Source organism: Mchenga conophoros, linkage group LG12 (assembly GCF_057382185.1).
Source record: "Mchenga conophoros isolate Kocher_MC1m ecotype Shallow Benthic linkage group LG12, M_conophoros_male_GT1.1, whole genome shotgun sequence".
NCBI classification, from domain to species: Eukaryota; Metazoa; Chordata; class Actinopteri; order Cichliformes; family Cichlidae; genus Mchenga; species Mchenga conophoros.
In genome coordinates this window covers 835,511-854,206 of record NC_140537.1, presented here as the reverse complement: position 1 = coordinate 854,206, position 18,696 = coordinate 835,511, and the positions used below count along the sequence as shown (strand labels likewise).

Sequence of the window (18,696 nt, the reverse complement as noted above, 5' to 3'; positions counted from 1 at the left end):
TCTCCTCCAGTGTGCAATTTGGCAATTAGTTCGTCCATGTTTGGACTTTTTCTATGTTCTAAACGCGCAAATCAGTCCGTGCATGATTACATTGCTCCGCCCATCAAAAAGTCTGCGCATGTGCAACTGATGATTTTCTGTTGGAACATGTTTACGTATCGCCCAAAGTTAGCTTGCACTTCATGCAACATGAAGTGCAAGCTAACTTTTTTAAACATTTTTAAACTGCAACAGTTTAAAAATGATCCATCCATCCAGGAAGCAATACCTGCTCTACAGGTGTTGCTTCCTATAGCCTTACGTTTGCCTTACCCTATACCTGATGAAGCCTCAATAGACTGAAAATTTGTAAACCAATAAATGTGGCAAGCAAACCTGTCTGCAGGAGTTTCATTTATGTGAAACTGGTTAGGAGAGCACATATTACAGTTTTTTTCAATCGCTAACAAGCGCCTACCCATACTTCAGATACTTTTCTAAACTCTTAACACAGACTCACACCTACAAAACACAATTGGCCAAATGGATAATTTCCTTCTCAAAAATACATTTTGTTAAATATATACTAACTCTTCATTTCAAAACAGAACACATCTTTCTCTGCACACACTAACTGTACAAAAACACTATGAATCTGACTCAAAATGAAATTAGTCTGTCAAAGAATAACACTTGTTTTCACTTCACAAGGTACATGCAGTCAATCAAAGTACACCAGGTTTCAAAATACTGGCTATTATTGACATTACAAAAACTGCATAGACTTTTATGTTTCAGTTTTACAGGTATTTGCATGCGAAACATGCAATCCACCATTTTGACACCAGAAATGTCTTGGTTGGTAACTGTATGTCCACATGTACAGTAATGTTCACATTCAAAAGCATTCCAGTAAAAAGCAAACAAGTTTTTGTTTCTTTACTGTTTACTACAGGAGGTACAGTAGAAACACGGTATGATAGGACAGAGAAAGTTTTACAGTATTGCTTACAGTGAACAAAATATCCATGAAACACACAAGAGCATTCTGAACAAAAAAACAACAGCAAAAAGCCAAGATAAAAAGGGGGGGAGGGGGGCTAAAAAAAGGCAAAAAATTTGCATCTAATCTCTGCGATCTTCAGGGTTAGGCCACATGTTTTCATCAACATCACATCTGATGTCAGCCAAGTCGATGCACCTGGGATAAAACCGCCTGGTATGTCGGATCCACCCTTGGCAATCGTCAACTGTGATGTCCCTGGAGCCAGCATCCATGGCTTCAAGGAGGGACATCTGGTCATGTGGCTGATGGTCATAAACCTTCCACCTCCATGCAGAAAAGAACTCCTCTGGGGTTGAGGAAAGGTGAATAGGGTGGAAGGAAGAGACTTACCAGTCTTGGGTGGACTTCAAACCATGTTGTTATTGCTTGCGAGTGATGGAAAGCCACATTGTCCCAGGTAATTACAAAGGTCCTCATGTTTTCACCCTCCTGACCCTGCTCTGGAACCAGGCGCTGGTGGAGATCATTGAGAAAGGCAAGCAAGCGCTCTGTATTATAGGGTCCAACCTGACATCTGTGAAGGAGTAATCCTGCATTTGCAATTGCTGCACACATGGTAATGTTTGCCCCTCTCTGTCCTGGCACATCAACTGTGGCCCTTTTTCCAATTACATTTCGTCCACGTCGACGCCTTTTGGCCAGATTGAATCCTGCCTCATCAATGTCTATGAATTCATGAGGGGCCTGGTTGGCCTCCAATTCCATAACTCTCTGAAACAAAGTTTATGTAAGTCATGTTAGTACTGTATACCATACTGTACTGTAACCTAGTATTGTTTAGGTTACCTACTTGCAAAGTGCAAAGCTTATAGAACTGGACATTGGATTGAATATACACTATACCTGGACATATTGTCGTCGTAGCTCCTTGACCCTCTCTCTGTTCCTCTCAAAGGGAACAGTGTAGAGCTGCTTCATCCGCACTCTGTGTTTGGACAATGTCCGCGTAATGGTTGTGAGGCTGATTCTATCGATATTGTCAAATATCTCATGGTCCGCCACAATTCTAGTTTGAATTTATGAAGCGCCTTGAGGCGACTTTTGTTGTGATTTGGCGCTATATAAATAAAATTGAATTGAATTGAATTGAATTGAATTGAATTTCACGCAGTTTTATTGCATTATTTGCAGTAACCATTTCTACAATGGCAAGCTCCTGATCATTACTGAGGAGCTTTCCTCTTCCCCCAGAGGGTGGAAGACGTTGCATTCTTTAGAAAGACAAAAAATTCAACATATGCATTACTGTATGACAATATTGACATGTCAAGTGAGAATAGAAACAATCCATGTAAAATGCAATACTTACCTGTTGGTTTGTTGAAAGATGCGTATAATGGAGGCAACCGTTGACCGCCTCAAATTGGGCTGCACTCTTTCACCAGCCTCTCTTAGTGAAAGACCATGGTTGATTACATGGTCAATGATAGTGGCATGAATTTCATCACTGACTACTGTTCTTGCAGCCCTTGGAATGCCACCACCACGCATTCTTACACCTCTACCTTGCCCTCTCCTTGGGCCTGCTCTTCTCCCTGGGCCCCTTGCTCTTACTCTTCCTCGATCAGACATTACAGTGTTTGTCTTTTTTTTGTTTCCAAAAACATCACTCCTCAAGGTCTTGCCTTATAAACCCCACTGAGTCTAAGCCAGAATGGAAGAAGCTGTGGTTGGCCCAATTTACCCAACATAAATCAGCTGTGTGTCAATTATTCAATTGTTTGTTTATTATCAGCTGAGATATGTTTTTGATATTGATATTGTTTTTGTACTGATATCATTGCAGAGGCAGAGGTTTTTATACTGTATCTAAGGTTTGGAATATTGTTTTTGCGATTGTGGGATGTTGTGTGTTAACATTCGTAGATACTACAAAAACAGTCCATAATTTTGTTGGGAGGTATAGCTTGTCTGTTAAGAAAATGTAAGCATTGTGGAAATGTGTTCACTGACTGCATATTGGGTGAACACGACATGAAATGTGTGAATGGTATGGCCACAACAGACCGATCCTGTGCTAATTGTGTTTAGAGTTTTGCAAATGTGACAACTGTTTGGACAAACGCTTGTTAGCGACTGAAAAAAACTGTAACCAATAACATTAATTATCAGTGTTAAATTATGTGATTAACATATGCTAATATTATCCTAAATGCTAAACGCTGCCTCCTCTCTGGGTGTCTCCTGTTGTTCTTGTTGCTAATAGGAATTACGCCATGGTTAGATATTTTATCACGTGAGACTGAACAGGTGTTTTCTAAAACAAAGCTTGCAAACCTGGTTCTACATTGTTTCTTGTGTTTTTCTAAAAATGTTAACTATGTATTTTTATCCATCTACACAGTAAGGAAATAATGTTTCTTTACTGTTAGAGTAAAAAGGTTTATACACTGTTACAGCTTAACTACAGTCTCAGCTCATCAGTCCAAGCTCATCAGTTCCTCTAGGAATGGTGGTGAGAAGTACAAAAACTGAAACACTACCATGACATTAATACTCCTCCTGGGCACCATCTGCTCCTCTTTACATGTTCAGGTTACCGTAGGCAACTAATAATATGTCATCAGCCATCAGTTTCTCTCCACCAGGTCTGGAAAAAGCAGTGCCTGTGTGTTTGTAATTGCATTATGGATAGAGCTGTGGCTGTGGTATACAACACTAGATTCAGACCCACTTCAGGTAAACGTTGACATATGCAGTTTCCTTCATACTCTTCCAGCTTTCTCAGATGTGTTGCCATTGAAAAATAAGACACAGATGAGATTTTCATCAAATGTAAAAGTTTAAAGATTTGATATGTTTCCTCTGTTTGACTGAGAGCCACATGTTGGGTTATTACTTTAGACCGTGTCCCAAATTCCCAGAGCTGATATTGTACAATAAAACCTTAAGTCAAGCTGGGTGTCATGTTTCTATGTTGAATGAAGCGTGAAGCACAGATTTGAAGAGTAATATTATTTTTCTAAAGGCTTCATTTATGCTTTTAAACCATGAATATTAAAGGCAGTGAATCACATGTTTATCAGCTTCAGTTTCAGGCTGTCGTCAGCTTTGCCCGTTATAATCTGACGATCCAGCTTCTCAGATTTGATTGGTTTTTTGAGGTGATGTCATTTGGAATTTGATCCTTTAGTTTGATTTTCCTGATATCTGAAAAAATTTATTGTTTCATACTCAGTTTGAAATGCAAATAAAATTACAATGTAAGATGTAGGGTTAGGGTCAGGGGTTAGTTTTAGCTTAGTTTTAGTATATAAAGGCAAATGGCTCTCATGCTCAAATTAAACCTTTTGTTGCTAATGCACAACCAAGTCCTCCAGTGGTACTTCTGAGTAAAAAAAACTCATAAAATATGTATGTGGGGTAATCAGGTTGTTAGTTTTTAACTGTTGTAAATTGGCAACACCTGCCTTGAGAGGGTTAATCAAGAATTGAGCTGCGGTTGTTCGAAGTCCTCGATAGGGACTGGCGGCAGCTCCCGGGCCTGGCAGATCCCCCCGTGTACTAATGAGAGAACACGGGGGGATCAACGCGAACGAACAGCTTGTAGAACTGGGCCGGGGGTGCGGGTCATATATAGAAAATACACGGAAGGGCCGTGTTTGGAGGCGTGATCCGCCCCTGAAATTTTCATAATTTATCTCCAATAATTCAAAACTATGTGCTTCTCCCAACATATGCAAACAAAAAACCCAAACTATTTGTTATAGATGATTTTGTAACATCACATCATAAAGATTCTAACACAAACTGAAAATAAAGCACCTTTCTTGTGATTGGTTCATTTCCACTGTTAGTCCATGTGAGACCTGCACTCTGATCCTGAATCTGTATGAAGGACAGAACTCCTCCAGGGCTCCGGTAGGACTCGAGATCCACTTTGACTCTGCGACCACAAGTGACTTGATAATCAGGCTGCAAGGTTCAGACAGTGATATGTACCCCAGGACTATAATAATAAGGAGAAACAGTTAGTCAGGAAATAAATATTGATTTCTGTATCTTAAGGACTCTGTTTAACTGACCTACATATACATATTTAATTTCCACCCTCCTTTCTTTTCCTTATCCCGTTCACCTGTCTGACAAGCACATCCAACATCACTGCTTGTTGTTTTATGGAAATGGCATTGCAATTTGCCTCTGCCCATTTTCACTATGTTATATTTCGAAAGCTAACAGGCGAAACAGGGCATCTGAAATACAGTGTGGGCACTCAGTAAGTGCTCCATGTGCTGGCCCATTCCTGAGTTCATTTGTAACGAGCATCAGCGCTCCAGCAAAAAGGAAAATCCAGAAGTTTTGAAATATTGCTGGCTGCAAGCGCTGCCCCGTGGAATGGCTTGCAGAGCATATACAGGGCCAGTAGTGTGTAGAGCCCAGTGTAATTAAAGGGTGCTACAGTGCTGGCAGTACTGAGGTGAAGTTTGTCCCACTGACTCAAGGGATATTTCAGGAGGTGTGTTTAAGTGACAGAGTTGTGAGGAATGTTCCAGCGAGACTCTGAATCTTCCTTATTAGACGGGGCGCTGGGGTTACTGTTTTTCAATTGCAAGCCTTGTTTGTGCAGCCATGTGTTTGTTGGTTTATTTATTTTTAATCACTGGGACACCAGAGGGGAAAAAAACCCTTTTATACAACCCAGCAAAATCCTTCGTTACATTTGACTTTTTCCTCCTCGGCTCACTTCACTCATTTTGATCATTAAATATTTAAAGTAAACAGAAAAGGCTCTGCGGTCTACAGAGCAGTGAGGAGTCTCTTTACTAACATGGATTTCTTAAATTCTTCAGATGATTATCTTTAAATTCCTGCAATTAATATGCAAATCAGGGTGCTTTATATGAACTCTATTAATTTGATTAATTTTTTTTCCTAGTTTTCGAGGACTTTGCATTGTTGAATTGAATAATAATAATAAAAATTTTACAATTACAATTTGAAAAGTGGTCAGTTTTTACTTCAAAGGCATTCGAGAAACACCGACTCCCAGCGTGTTGGAGTGTGAAGACCAGTCAAATGTAAAATAATTTAATTTTATATTAAATCAGTATTCCACAAGTGTGAATAAAGTGTGCACACTTGCTCACAAAGTGCTGTTGCTGTTTCACTCATAGTTTAGTGACTTTTTCTGCACTTTAACTTTAACTCCAGAGTTCGTTTTGGAGCTTGAACAAATGCACTGGACAGCGTGGACAGATGAGAAGAAGCTGCATCTGTATTTGTTCATCTATTCGCTGAGATTAAGTTACACATGAAAGTGCATCCAAAGAGAACCAGCATCTCCTGAGCATGTCTCAGTTCAGTTTGTACAGCACCAAATCACAACAGGATCAAGACGTTTTATATTTGAAGTTAAAGATGCTACAATAATGTCTCCACACTGTATGTGTGTAAAGCTTTCTTCTTTTGAGAAAAATACAAATCCAGCACTGATCCTGACTTGCAGTGAATCAAACTGTAAAAAACGTAGTGTGGTCCATTTCTAGCACTGACATATACGACTCCCATTTCAGCACCAGTCTACCAAAGCATGTGCTTACCCGTGCCACGGACATCACAGCTTTTCCAAAGAGCAAAAGGGAAAAAGACACAGTTGTGTTGTGTTTAAACTTAAACGTCCTCTAATCAGCTTGTTATGGTTTACTGCTTACACACATGTCTCTTTTTTCTCAGGGCATATTAGTGTGTCAGGCCACCAAGCAGCTGGTACTTCTTATAACAAGTGAAACAATGTAGGACTCATATAAACTCTGCATTGTAATGGTCTGCACAATGCAACTACTTTGGTTGTGAAAGAAGGATCGCTGGCTCCTCCGAGACAAGATGCTGAAGTTGCCTTCAAGAGATAAGTTGCCTCCAGTGCAGCTGTTTTAGTTTTAGACTAAAGTCCTGGTATGAAAGCGTGTGAGACTGGACGAATAAGACTTTTACTAGAAGGTGCTTTGGAGAAAAGCACCAGTACCAGTTTCAATTTTATAGAAGTCCACTACTCAACAGAACTTGAAACATCCAATAATAATTATAATAATAATCCAATAATGTTGATCAAATGACAATGAGTGGCAGTGGATACAGTTACATACAGTAAAAGCAAGTGAGGTGTGTCCCTAAGTGCAGGAGTCTTGGAGTGTTGTTCCTGAGAAAGACAGTGAACAGTGAACCTGCACCTAGCTTTGACTGTGTTTCATCGGTACACAGCTTCTTAATGCTCCGAGTGCTCAGCAAGAGTAGAAAAGCACTATTTAAATGTGTAGTTGATGTGTTGCGTGTTTTCCTGGTTGTTCTACAGTCCAAGCCCCTGGCAGTGATTGAGGTGGTAAACCAACACATTATATTAAGTATATAAAGGTTACGAAATATAGGTTTCATCTATGTAGTGTATTAACTCCATCTTAGAAACAGGAGCTTGTACATCTGGAGACAACTTGGTTGTTTGTGTTGATATGAGTCAGCTGTGCAGTTCAGTATCTGATCAACATACCTCTTGAGCACCTTCCTCTTTAGGATGTGTTCTCAGGCATGCTCAGCTGGTACCATGCTGGCCCCTGTCCACATCTCCATATGAACACCAAATACTGAGAAATGGAAGAAGCTGGGCTGCTGTAATGAATCTTTTCCTTACAGTTCATTAGTGTGTACCTAAATGCTTAGTCTGTTGTGCAGCGACATCAAGCAGCCCAGCAGGATCAGTAAGTTCTTAATCTTGAAGATCGAATCACATTTTGAAATGAAATATGAGTCATGATGCACTCTGTACAGACAGCTTGATTAAGTTAAAAGCTTATCTGCTCCATCAGATGTGAGGACGGTGTCTGACTAACATGACTGATTAAACTGAAAATATACAGTTTAAGTAACAGCACTGATTGTGCCAATGTGGCCCAAAAGCAGCACACTGCATGGAGTCCATCAGCTGATTAGCTTTAGCCAGCTGTCTCTGACGGCAGCTGGTCCAGTATCTGCTCCATCTGCAGGCTCTAATCAGAGTGACGTGCATCCAGGATTACACACCACACATCCACTGGTTACATTTTGTGTTGGAAATAGTCCACAGAGCGCTCTGTGTATACGTGCACATCAGGCCTGATGCTTACAGTAATAATTATCAGCAGCTGTGCTGGAGATAGGCTTGTAGTAAATTTCTTACTGTTTTCACTTTGATGGTTCTTTTCATCATTTGAAGCTATGTGAGGTATGTGTGTTAGAATTTGATTAACATGATATGCTCCTCAAAAAAGAATTACATCTGGGACATGTGGGGTTCGATGCTATTGTGGAGCACTAACCTGCACATCGAGAAAGATTGTAACTGGCTACACAGTAAATTACATGCATTAAATATCTGATGTGCTTGGAATGAAAATCTGTCAGGAACTACGATTATTTGATGACTGTGTGAAAAATGTATACAAGTGTGGCAAAACCACACCACCCACCCGACTGTGAATCCGACTGAATTGTTATTATTTTCACTATTATTTGTGGAGCTTGGGTTATCTTTTAACGTAAATTACACTAAAGCTTACCTAAATTAATTTTCCCTTTTCATAACTTATTGTGTCCAAATAAACTGATGAGCCTATTAAATGACTTTTTGTCTCTGTCTGATTTTCTCTGCAGTGGTGATTATGTGCATGGGAGCAGAAAAAATAAGAGAGATCATGCTGGCTGCACACAAACGACAGATGACAACTGGCAAATGCATATTCTTTAATGTTGAACTCTTTAATGCCTCTTCTTATGGTAAGTTAACATCCATTACCTTAAATGTGTCTAACATACATATTTAAGGTAAATAATTATTAGAAAGCACTGGCATTGTCTGTCAAGGTTTGTTAAAGTGTGTACCAGTTAAGTAAGGTGGTTGGTGCCTGCGTGGTGGTAATCGCCAAACCAGGTGGACAAAGGTGAAGGGAGCCATTGGGCCGAAGGAGGAGTCCTATCGGGCTTGGTTAGCCTGTGGGACTTCAGAGGCAGGTACTGACAAGCCAAGAGGAACACAGTTCGGGCAATGACTGAACCAAAAACTCAGGTGTGGGAAGAGTTTGGAGAGGCAATGGAAAAAGACTTGTGGACTGCCTTGAAGAGTTTCTGGCAAACTCAGGCGACTCAGGAGGGGTACAAGTGCTGGTGGAGCACTGCTGACTTCAACTGGACGTTGTAAAGCTGTCTTGGTTGACACACCTCTACGATGGCGATCAGGAGTGGTACCTTTGGACTGGCAGACCAGGGTGGTGGTTCCCATCTTTTAGAAGACGGACTGGAGGGTGTGCTGAAACTATACGTTGATCACACTCTTCAGCCTCTCCGGGAAAGTCTATGTCACGGTGCTGGAAAGGAGATTACGTCTGTTAGTCGAACCTCGGATACAGGAGAAACAATGCAGTTTTCTTTCCCGTCAGAGAATACTGGTCCAGCTCTTTATCCTCTCGTGGATACGTGAGGGAATGAGAATCAGCACCTCCAATCTGAGGCCATGGTCCTCAGACGGAAAATGATGGAGTGCCCACTCAAGTCAAGTCAAGTGGCTTTATTGTCAGTAAAACCATGTGTACACAGTGAAGCGTTCCTCCGAAGCCATGGTGCTACATACAACAGACAATCAACACAGGACTACATAAAGACGGAGCATTGTGCAAAAAGTAACTTGATGTGTAAATGTGTGTGTGATAAAAAGCACAAAAACAACATCATTTAGTCCGAAGTGGTCGTTGCATTCATGAGGCTCCGGGTCAGGGACGAGTTACCTCTCCCTTAGAGATAGGGTGAGGAGCCGCTGCTACTCCACATCAAAAAGAACTAGTTGAGGTGGTTTGGAAATTTGACAAGGATGCCTCCTGGGTGCCTTCTGTTTGAGGTGGTCCAGGCATGTCTCACAGGAGGAAGCCCTGTGGGGGATCCAAGACAGGCTGGAGAGATTGTATCTCTTGGCTGGCCTGGGAATGCCTTGTTGTTCCCTCGGACGAGCTGGAGGTGGCCAGGAAGAGGGAGGTCTGGGCTTCTCTGCTTAGGCCGCTGACCAAGCGACCCAGCCTTGGATTAGTGGAAGAAAATGGATAGATGGATGGATATTAGTGACATTACCCATTTAATTCATTCAAATTAGAATAATTGCAGACTACTTTAGTTCACTTTAATTCAATTTTATTGATCTAGCACAAGTTCTCTTCTTTGTGAGGCATCAGTAGATGTGAAACGATTAAAGAAAGACTCAGTAGTTCTTAGTTCTACTTCACAGGTTTAATTTGATGGGGTTTGTGTGTAAATGTATGCTCTATGTAACAAGCAAAGCATTACATTTGTAAATTATTTGGTAAATGTAGTTTTTTTTTGTCCCTGGAAACTTAAATTCTAGGCAATGGCTCATGGAAGAGAGGTGATGAATACGACAACGATGCAAGGCAAGCCTACGCTGCTCTGAACACTGTGACTCTTCTGAGAACTGTCAAGCCTGAGTTTGAGAACTTCTCCATAGAAATGAAAATGCCTTTTGAAAAAGTAGGGCTTCATGACTGCAACGACTGTGAAAATGTAAGTATGTCTATCAATATCAGACTAAAATAAAGAAGTGTACGGCATAAGAAAACTGAGCGTAAATGCTGATATGTTTGCCTCATGGTTTAGGTAGTGATTTTGGAGGGTCAAGTGAACAGAACTAAAAAAATATGTGTGATAACTGGAACCTTACAGGACTTTTCCAGGGTTAGAATAATATATGACTAGTGTTAAAAATAGCAGTTTAGCATATTAGCTCACACTAAAACTGCTGTTAAGATTATTCCAATTCAGTTTGATTTATATAGTGTCAAACCACAACAAAAAACCCGTCTAGGTAAAGATCCTACAATAATACAGATAACCCCAACAATTAGACGACCCCCTCAGAGCAAGTACAACGTCAAACTGGTGAGTAAAACCCCAAGCATTATTTCCATATATGTCAGAGGTTTTAGGGAAGTTCAAATTGGGAAAAAGTAAAAAAAAAACAACAAATTGTGCCAAAAATGACAACAACAAAAAAAGCCACATGAAGAATATACAACATGAACAGTACAGACAGGCTGCAGTGGACTCTCACTTCAACCTTTGTATGTTATAACTTTGTTCTTTTCTGCAGCTGATTGTCGGGCCATCAGCAACACTGGAGACTGGAACACAGAGATGAGACAGACTGGACACAAAAGAGGAACTAAAATAAAGCAGCAAAAATCAAGAACTATAAATAACAAACACATGCAGTAAAAATAACATATTTAGGAATTAGAACCTTCATTATCTAATAACTTTCTAAGACATAAGTCCAGAATAAAACTAAAGATACTTGGACAAAGACCAAGGACCATGATATCATGGGAGTCTGTGGGAATTAACTCACTTATGGAGCCTGTCAGAATCCCAGTTTTAGCCCCAGGGGCAGCAAGATTTCATACAATGGTGTGTACCACTTCTTTCAGAGACTAGCAGAAGCAAATGTGTTTTACATCGCAGTGCTATTTAAACTACAGAAAATTCCTAAAATGGGATACTTTGTAGAGGTTCTAAAAGTAGATTAAGACTACATAATAAAACCACCAAGAGAAATAATTGGATGTTTTCAGTGGGAAAAACGTTTCAACACTCATGCAGGTGACTTCTTTAGTCTCAGCTGACTGCAGGTTTCCAACCTTATAAACAGGACATTTGCACAACGAATGAAACTATAGTCCACTGTTCATTCAGTGGGCTGGTTTCAGTCACTGGAGAAGTCACTTGGATGAGTGATGGAACGTTTTTCCCACTGAAAACAGATGCAGATGAACAGAATCAACTTTTTGGGATGTACTTACCTGGATGATTGTGCACGCATCAAGAAACTTACACTTAGTCTCTTTGTCTGGCTGTATCTCAGAAGGTAGATTCTGATCAGAAGGTTCGTGGTTCGATCCCTGGCTCCCCCTAGTCTGCATGTCAACTATCCTTGGGCAAGACATTAAGTTTCTCTCCGATGTGTCCATCGGAGTATGAATGTTAGTTTAGTAAGCACTTAAAATCAAAGAAGAAAGTGCTGTGTGAATGTTGTGTGTTGTATTAAGCTTTGAGTACTGTGGGAGAGAAGCTCTATATAAGAATCAGTCCATTTACCATTTGCATATTGAGTAAATTGATAATATATTCTGTCAGTTCTTCAAAAGATAAATGTATGCAAAGCATCGTGACATCTGTCCTAAAAAGCCATCGTGATTATGTGAACAGCACAGTCACTTCATGAATTTGTTTCATGTCAGGTCAACATGTTTGTGGAGGGGTTCCATGATGCCCTGTTACTGTATACCATCGCCTTGCATGAAGCCATGAAAAATGGGTACAGCAAGAAGAATGGAACAGAGATCACCTCACGTATGTGGAACAGAACGTTCGAAGGTAAACACACGAGATGGTGTTATGTGACCATCATTTAGTCTGATGTTATTTTGTATATGATCAAATATAAACTTGCAGACTTCATATTTGCTTAACTCTAAAGCAACATCTGCACATCGACAAAACAAGAGCAATGAAGAATGAACTTTTAAATGCCACTGATGCAAAGGAGTAAAAAAACATCAGGCTGACGTGGAATTAACACTGACATTAATATACCATTGTACAGAAAATACAGTGACTGATGACTCTGCAGGTACTGTGCAAAATGATAATGATCGCTCTGAAATCATTTGCTCTCTAGAAAACTAACAAATCTGAGAAGCAGTTTTTGAACCAACTTTATGTTAGACTACTTTTAATTAACTGCTTTAGCCCACTTACAAAAAAAATCTTGTTCATGACCTGTGCAGCATGTTAACACTATTGGACGTAAAAATAACTTGAACTCCAATTTTGAAAACACAACCTTCTTTTTTATTTTTTTTGCTCTGACTTGTATTATGAGTCTGTGGTCTGGGAGAGAGTCTGTAACTCTGTCTGCAAATACAGTAAATAATGACCAATGTTGGGCAATTAATTATATAGTTACTTCTTCAAAAAAGTAACTGAGTTTTGCAAACAGAGTTTTTTGCAGCTTTTACCTAAAAATGCAGCCAAAGCGTTTTTTAAACAAACATTTCAAACTATTTACAGAACAATCAGCTGTTCTGCATCAAATCTGATGCCACACAAATTATTTGTGCCGCTCCAAAAAATAATTTTTGTCCACTATGAGATGAAGGAGAACAACAGCCTGATACCTGCAGGCCTGACAGCAGCAGATGTGTCACTGCTGTAACACCTGTAACACTCAGCAGTCGCCTCATTGTTCTGACACACAGGCTGGGGGAGGGGTTTGGTGTTGTCTTTGCTCGCAGGCTTTCGAGCGTTTTCCTTATAAAACGCCGTTTTTACCGTTTCTTCCTGCAGTAAATATAAACAACGACAGTATTCAGGAAGAAAAACAAACATTGCAGATATTTTTATCATAACTCTGGTTTTACGTGGCCGATCAACACAATTTAAAAACTGGTATAAAGTCCACACTTTGTCCGTCAGTTGTTCCGTCTGTCCTGCTCACATCTCCAGTGGTTGTACACGTTGTCATTAACGTGGCTTCACTCCACATCAGCCGCTTTGCTAAAACACCGGTGTCGGCACATAAGGACGCTGTCACAGCCTGTCAACCACGTTGATTAGAATGTGAATCGCATCATTGGCTGGACTGTGGGATAAGGTGGCATCGTTCTGATCCCATACGGGAGCAGCCAGTCACTGACTAACACTGCAGAGCAGAATTGTTAAAGTTTTAATCTTAATTTCAGTTCAGGTTAGATTTTTTTTTGTGCGCAACACAGAGACGTGCCAGCAGAGGGAACATTGGTTGTCAGTCCACATAGTATTTTCCCAAACGTGTTGGGGATCATCAGGATACTTGTTGGTGAGATGAGCCTTTGTGTTGTTTTTGGTTTCTCCTTGGAACTCTCCCATGGATGCCATTTTTGCTCTGCGTCTTGTTGAATAATGAACTCTGACCTTAAGTGAGGCAATGAAGGCCTGCAGTTCCTTAGATGTTGTTCTAGGTTCTTTTGTGACCTCCTGGAGGAGATGTCGATGCACTTTTGGAATAATTTTGGTAGGTTAGTCACTCCTGGGAAGATTATTTAAAATCTTTGTTTAGTACTACAATTTATTTTGTGATCTGAAAGATGTAAACGTGACAAATATGCCAAAAAGGAAAACAAAACAAAAACCTTTTCATGCACTATGAGGTAGTGAGGTATCTTTCCCTCTACATTTCTGGGATTGTAGTCAAATAATGCTGCTTCATAATGGGTTGCAGGAATTGCTGGCCAAGTGTCTATAGATGCCAATGGTGATAGAAATGGAGATTTCTCTTTGATGACCATGATAAATGTTGAAGCAGGAACCTATGAGGTAAGAAGAAGCTCTAAGATCTCTAACAGGCTTCGTATTGGGAATGTGTTGTGCAGCTTAATAACAACAACAATCTGACTCATTTACAGGTGGTGGCCAATTACTTTGGTGTAAATGGGACTTTTCAGCTGTTGCCAGCATTCAACACTGAGCATTTCACTCTGAAAGGAGGGGATAAAGACCACCCTGAGAAAACCGATAAATCAGACACACCCTGTAAATGTATGTTAATGACACGTGTGACATTGATGAACAATATTTTGGTGCAGTGTTTGTTTTCACTAATGAGTGCTCGTCCAAACAGGTGGACTAGGAGTGTCAGCTTTGACTGGAGTCATAGTCGGAGCTGTTCTGGGGGCTGTGATCCTCGTAGCGTTCTACTTTTTCAGGTAAAAAACTATGTAGTCAGCTCTTCTGGACAGTGGCATGTTCTGGTGTAATTTTGCCTTGGATAAAAACTATGTACACTTCAGGAATTATATCTCAAATGAAACCTTACTGACTCAAAACTGGTTTACTTACTGAAATTAAGAAGAAATGAAAACTTCAGAGTTAATCAGCAGTCACATCATCAAACACTCAAGTGAAGGACTTTCATATTAGATTTTCCTGATTTATTTTGCATGTTATAGCGTTTTAACTTTAGCCCCTGCTTTCAGAGGTCTCCATGACTTTGCTGAGTATGATTTAATGGTGAAAGAGAGGAATTAAAGTAAAAGTTGTAGAGGAAAAACAAACATATTGAAAGACATCGTTTTCTACTTTATTTTGAATCCTTCTTGTGCAGAAAAAACTACAGAATTACCATTGAGCGTCGCACACACGGCGAAGAATGTGACTCTGGGAAGCATCGTCAGCTACGAGAAGACTCCATTAGGTCAAACTTCTCAGCAGCATAATGAGAGGCTGACACAGTCCATGGAGAATCGCACATGTGACCAAAGACTTTGCAGTGGCTGTCAGTAGACCCACAGTGTTAATCATGAGACACTCGTTTTTGTGTCCTTTGATGTTTTGACTTATAACTCAGGACAGCTGTAACAGTCACAAAGCACCACTCACTTGGATTTTCCCCCACACAAAGGTAAATGATTGTATTGGTGTTTCATGATATTTGGCCACAATGTTCTTTGAGGTTTTTCTAGGCATCTGTTATTATTATTATTATTATTATTATTATTATTATTATTATTATTATTCACACCATTCTAACTAATAACTGTGAATAATTCAAAACAGACGGCATATTTAACACTATATTGGCATGCACTACTAGCAGAGTTGTTGAGATCTATTTTTACCTTGCAGTTTTAAAAACAGTGTATACATGTAGTAAACCTAAATGTCATCTTAACACTTTAAGGATATAACAGAGCTACAGGGGTATAGACTCGATCTATATCAATAGGTGATAAGCTACTGATCTTGAGCTACAGATACTGTAAGGTTTTCAGTCCATTACAACATTGCTGCAGTCTGGTAGCCTCCATACAAATCATGCTCCATCAGTTTTCTAATCATGCTGATTTCTAATGATTGTTTTCTTTTAAATAATTTTATTTGAAAAATTCCTCATATAATTAATTCACCACCTGAAAAGATACTAAAGATATTTTTACTGATAATGTGTACTTTACGTTGCATTTTTATTACTGGTTCTTTATGAAACTTTAATATAGCAGTAAACAATATTTTCTGTGTAAAGATGTGTATAAAAGCATAATTGCAGAGAATCACTTCACACTTCCTGTCTGTGTCTTGCAATACAAGCGTCTCATACATGACATTTCACGAGTCCTTACCTTTGAAACACTGTTCTGGTTCATAAAGAGACACGTGAAAGTGAAAGTGAGATGACAGAGTACACTCAGCCCCAAAACCCAAAGTAGTAAAAACAATACTTTATTCATATTTACTTACTTTCAGCATCCCTGCTGTTCTCCTCTGTGCTCTCTTTCATTCTGTGTGTCTACATCGCCTTTGAGGCTGTAAATAAATTGCAAAGAGAAGAGAAAGGCGACCTGATATTTTTGACACTTGTCTCACTTTCAATGAACTGATGTCCGTAAACACAAATCTGGACAGGAGCCCAACAGCACATGATCACCAAGGCCAAGTTTTTTGCCAAACAAGAATAAGTTATTAGAAGTAAGTTATTGTTATTAAGGGCGTATTGTTGAGACATTCATTAATTAGTTAGTGGTTTATTTATATTAGTACAGTCGTGGTTTTTAGTAACATAAATAAGCTCTTTTCTACAGGCTGTTTAATAAAGAGATCTATAGATAAGGTTGCTAGCTTACTTGTTGAGGTTGTACGCAGGGGAAAATCATTTCAGCAAGAACTGATTTATTGTTTATCATTTCGTTAAAAAAAGCAAACAAAAACAATTTTATTCTTAAGCACTGGGTTATTTTTTTTAATCTGTGTGTAATATTATTATAATGACTCCTGGCATGTGGTTGTTTAGGATGACTGAACATTGAACGCAGTGTGTTTAATTTATTTCTTGTAAATTATAACATCTATTATGTTACATATTTCTCTCAATTTTGAATTTATAATAAGTTTGTATTTTCTTGTTATGATTATTTCTAAAGCATACTTTTACTACAATAATAGTTCAGTTGTACCCTACAAATACTTCTCACGTATCACTTATAATACAAATATAGGGAATTCTTTATAAGCCAGTGTTAATGTTGATATTATTTTAATTAGAGTATACGTTGTGATAGGAATACAGTTTATCCTACGTCATTAAACTTTTGGTTTGTCTGAAATGTCATCAACATTGTTTTGTTTAATAACATGCAAATAATGAATAATGAGAATAAAAAGTGATATTGAATTCTTTATGAGCATTCAAAGGCCAAATAATACAAGACAATGATGGAGCAGGTTTATCACATTTCATAGTAAATTTAAAGTTATAAAACTATTTGATATCATACCGACTGACAATATGTTTCTTTGACAAAGAAGAGGACAAGAAGTGACTTACTGTTGTTTAGTGAAACGAGATAAGCAGCAAACGGAAGTAAATTCCAGTGATGTAACAGAACTTATCATTAGGCAGGTTTTATGGCAAATGCATATGAACACATGGGAAATAATATTCTATGGGACCTACAACATACAATGCAAAAAGAAAGAAATTGAATGTTTTCTGCTAAAAGGTGATTAAAAAACAAGTTGAGTGCTTTGTGTTTAATGATATTTTTAAGAGATCTTATTTCTTTTCCTTTTCTTTCCCTCTACTTTTTGATTCAGTTTAGACCAGTGTTTCCCAACCTTTTGGAGACACGACACATATTTCACATTAGGAAAATCACACAGCACACCAGCAAACAAAAATGTCACAAAAAGCATGTTGATAATTTTTCCCCGCACACCAGGTTCAGCAGAGTTGGCTCAGTTTGTCCGCAGTATATCTTTTTTGCCTTCTTTTGACCACTACTCATGCTAGGGCCTTCATCCTGTTTGGAATAGTGATGCGTCGGTCGCGAACGAAACGGCTCTTAGAGCCAACTTTTTGAAGTGAACGACGTGAGCCGTGGGTTTTTTTTCTTTCTCTCACCCTCTCTCTCACACTTTTTTTCCACTCCACTCCGCACGTCAGCCTTGTGCTTAGCACTGGGAAAGCACAAGGCTCGCAGTAGCACAGGAACAGAGCGGGAGACAGAGAGAGAGAAAGAGAGCCGGGGACAACAACGTCACATTAGAAAGGTATAGTAATCATCCACAACTATTTTCAGATGCGGATGATAAAGGATTCAGAAAGTTTATTCATGCAGGTCCATATGACAGAGAATGTGCATCTTCTTTTTGTTTTATATTTTTTCATATTTATATTTAATTGTGTTGTGGTTTGCAGTGTTTTGTGTTGTTTCACTTTAAATTTGTTTTCAAAGGAAAAAGCTGAAAATGTAAATAGTTAAAAGTTGAAATGTAAATAGTTGGTTTTTGTATTATATGATTTATTTATTACATTTTATGTGGAGTGAATAAATAAAAGTATATTTACGGTGGCCCCTACAGACAAAACACGTCCAAACTCCAAAACACGTAAAAACTTCAAAACACGTAAAAACTCAGAAGCACATAAAAACTCAAAACACATACAAAACACAACAGAAGTCCTCCAGGATGCTAGGGGCAGTGTTGAGCTTTTGTTACCTAGTGGCTACACAAGCCAGCAAGTACCAACGACCGGATTTGGTGTGTGGTAGTAACAGGTAAACATTTTTTTAAATTATTTGAATATA

General features: G+C 39.1%; 1 protein-coding gene across 1 annotated transcript in view; it reads left to right on the top strand.

The window, feature by feature from the left end:
- The window catches only part of npr3 (natriuretic peptide receptor 3), a 29,970-nt gene extending 12,119 nt beyond the window's left edge, over positions 1 to 17,851 (top strand). Inside the window, exons 3-9 of the mRNA XM_085293216.1 lie at positions 8,669 to 8,791; positions 10,404 to 10,579; positions 12,313 to 12,448; positions 14,334 to 14,428; positions 14,518 to 14,650; positions 14,733 to 14,817; positions 15,216 to 17,851. Of these exons, the coding sequence (XP_085149342.1) occupies positions 8,669 to 8,791; positions 10,404 to 10,579; positions 12,313 to 12,448; positions 14,334 to 14,428; positions 14,518 to 14,650; positions 14,733 to 14,817; positions 15,216 to 15,327 (860 nt within the window). The 3' untranslated portion in view covers positions 15,328 to 17,851. The remainder of the gene's footprint in view (positions 1 to 8,668; positions 8,792 to 10,403; positions 10,580 to 12,312; positions 12,449 to 14,333; positions 14,429 to 14,517; positions 14,651 to 14,732; positions 14,818 to 15,215) is intronic.
- The last annotated feature ends 845 nt before the right edge of the window (positions 17,852 to 18,696 follow it).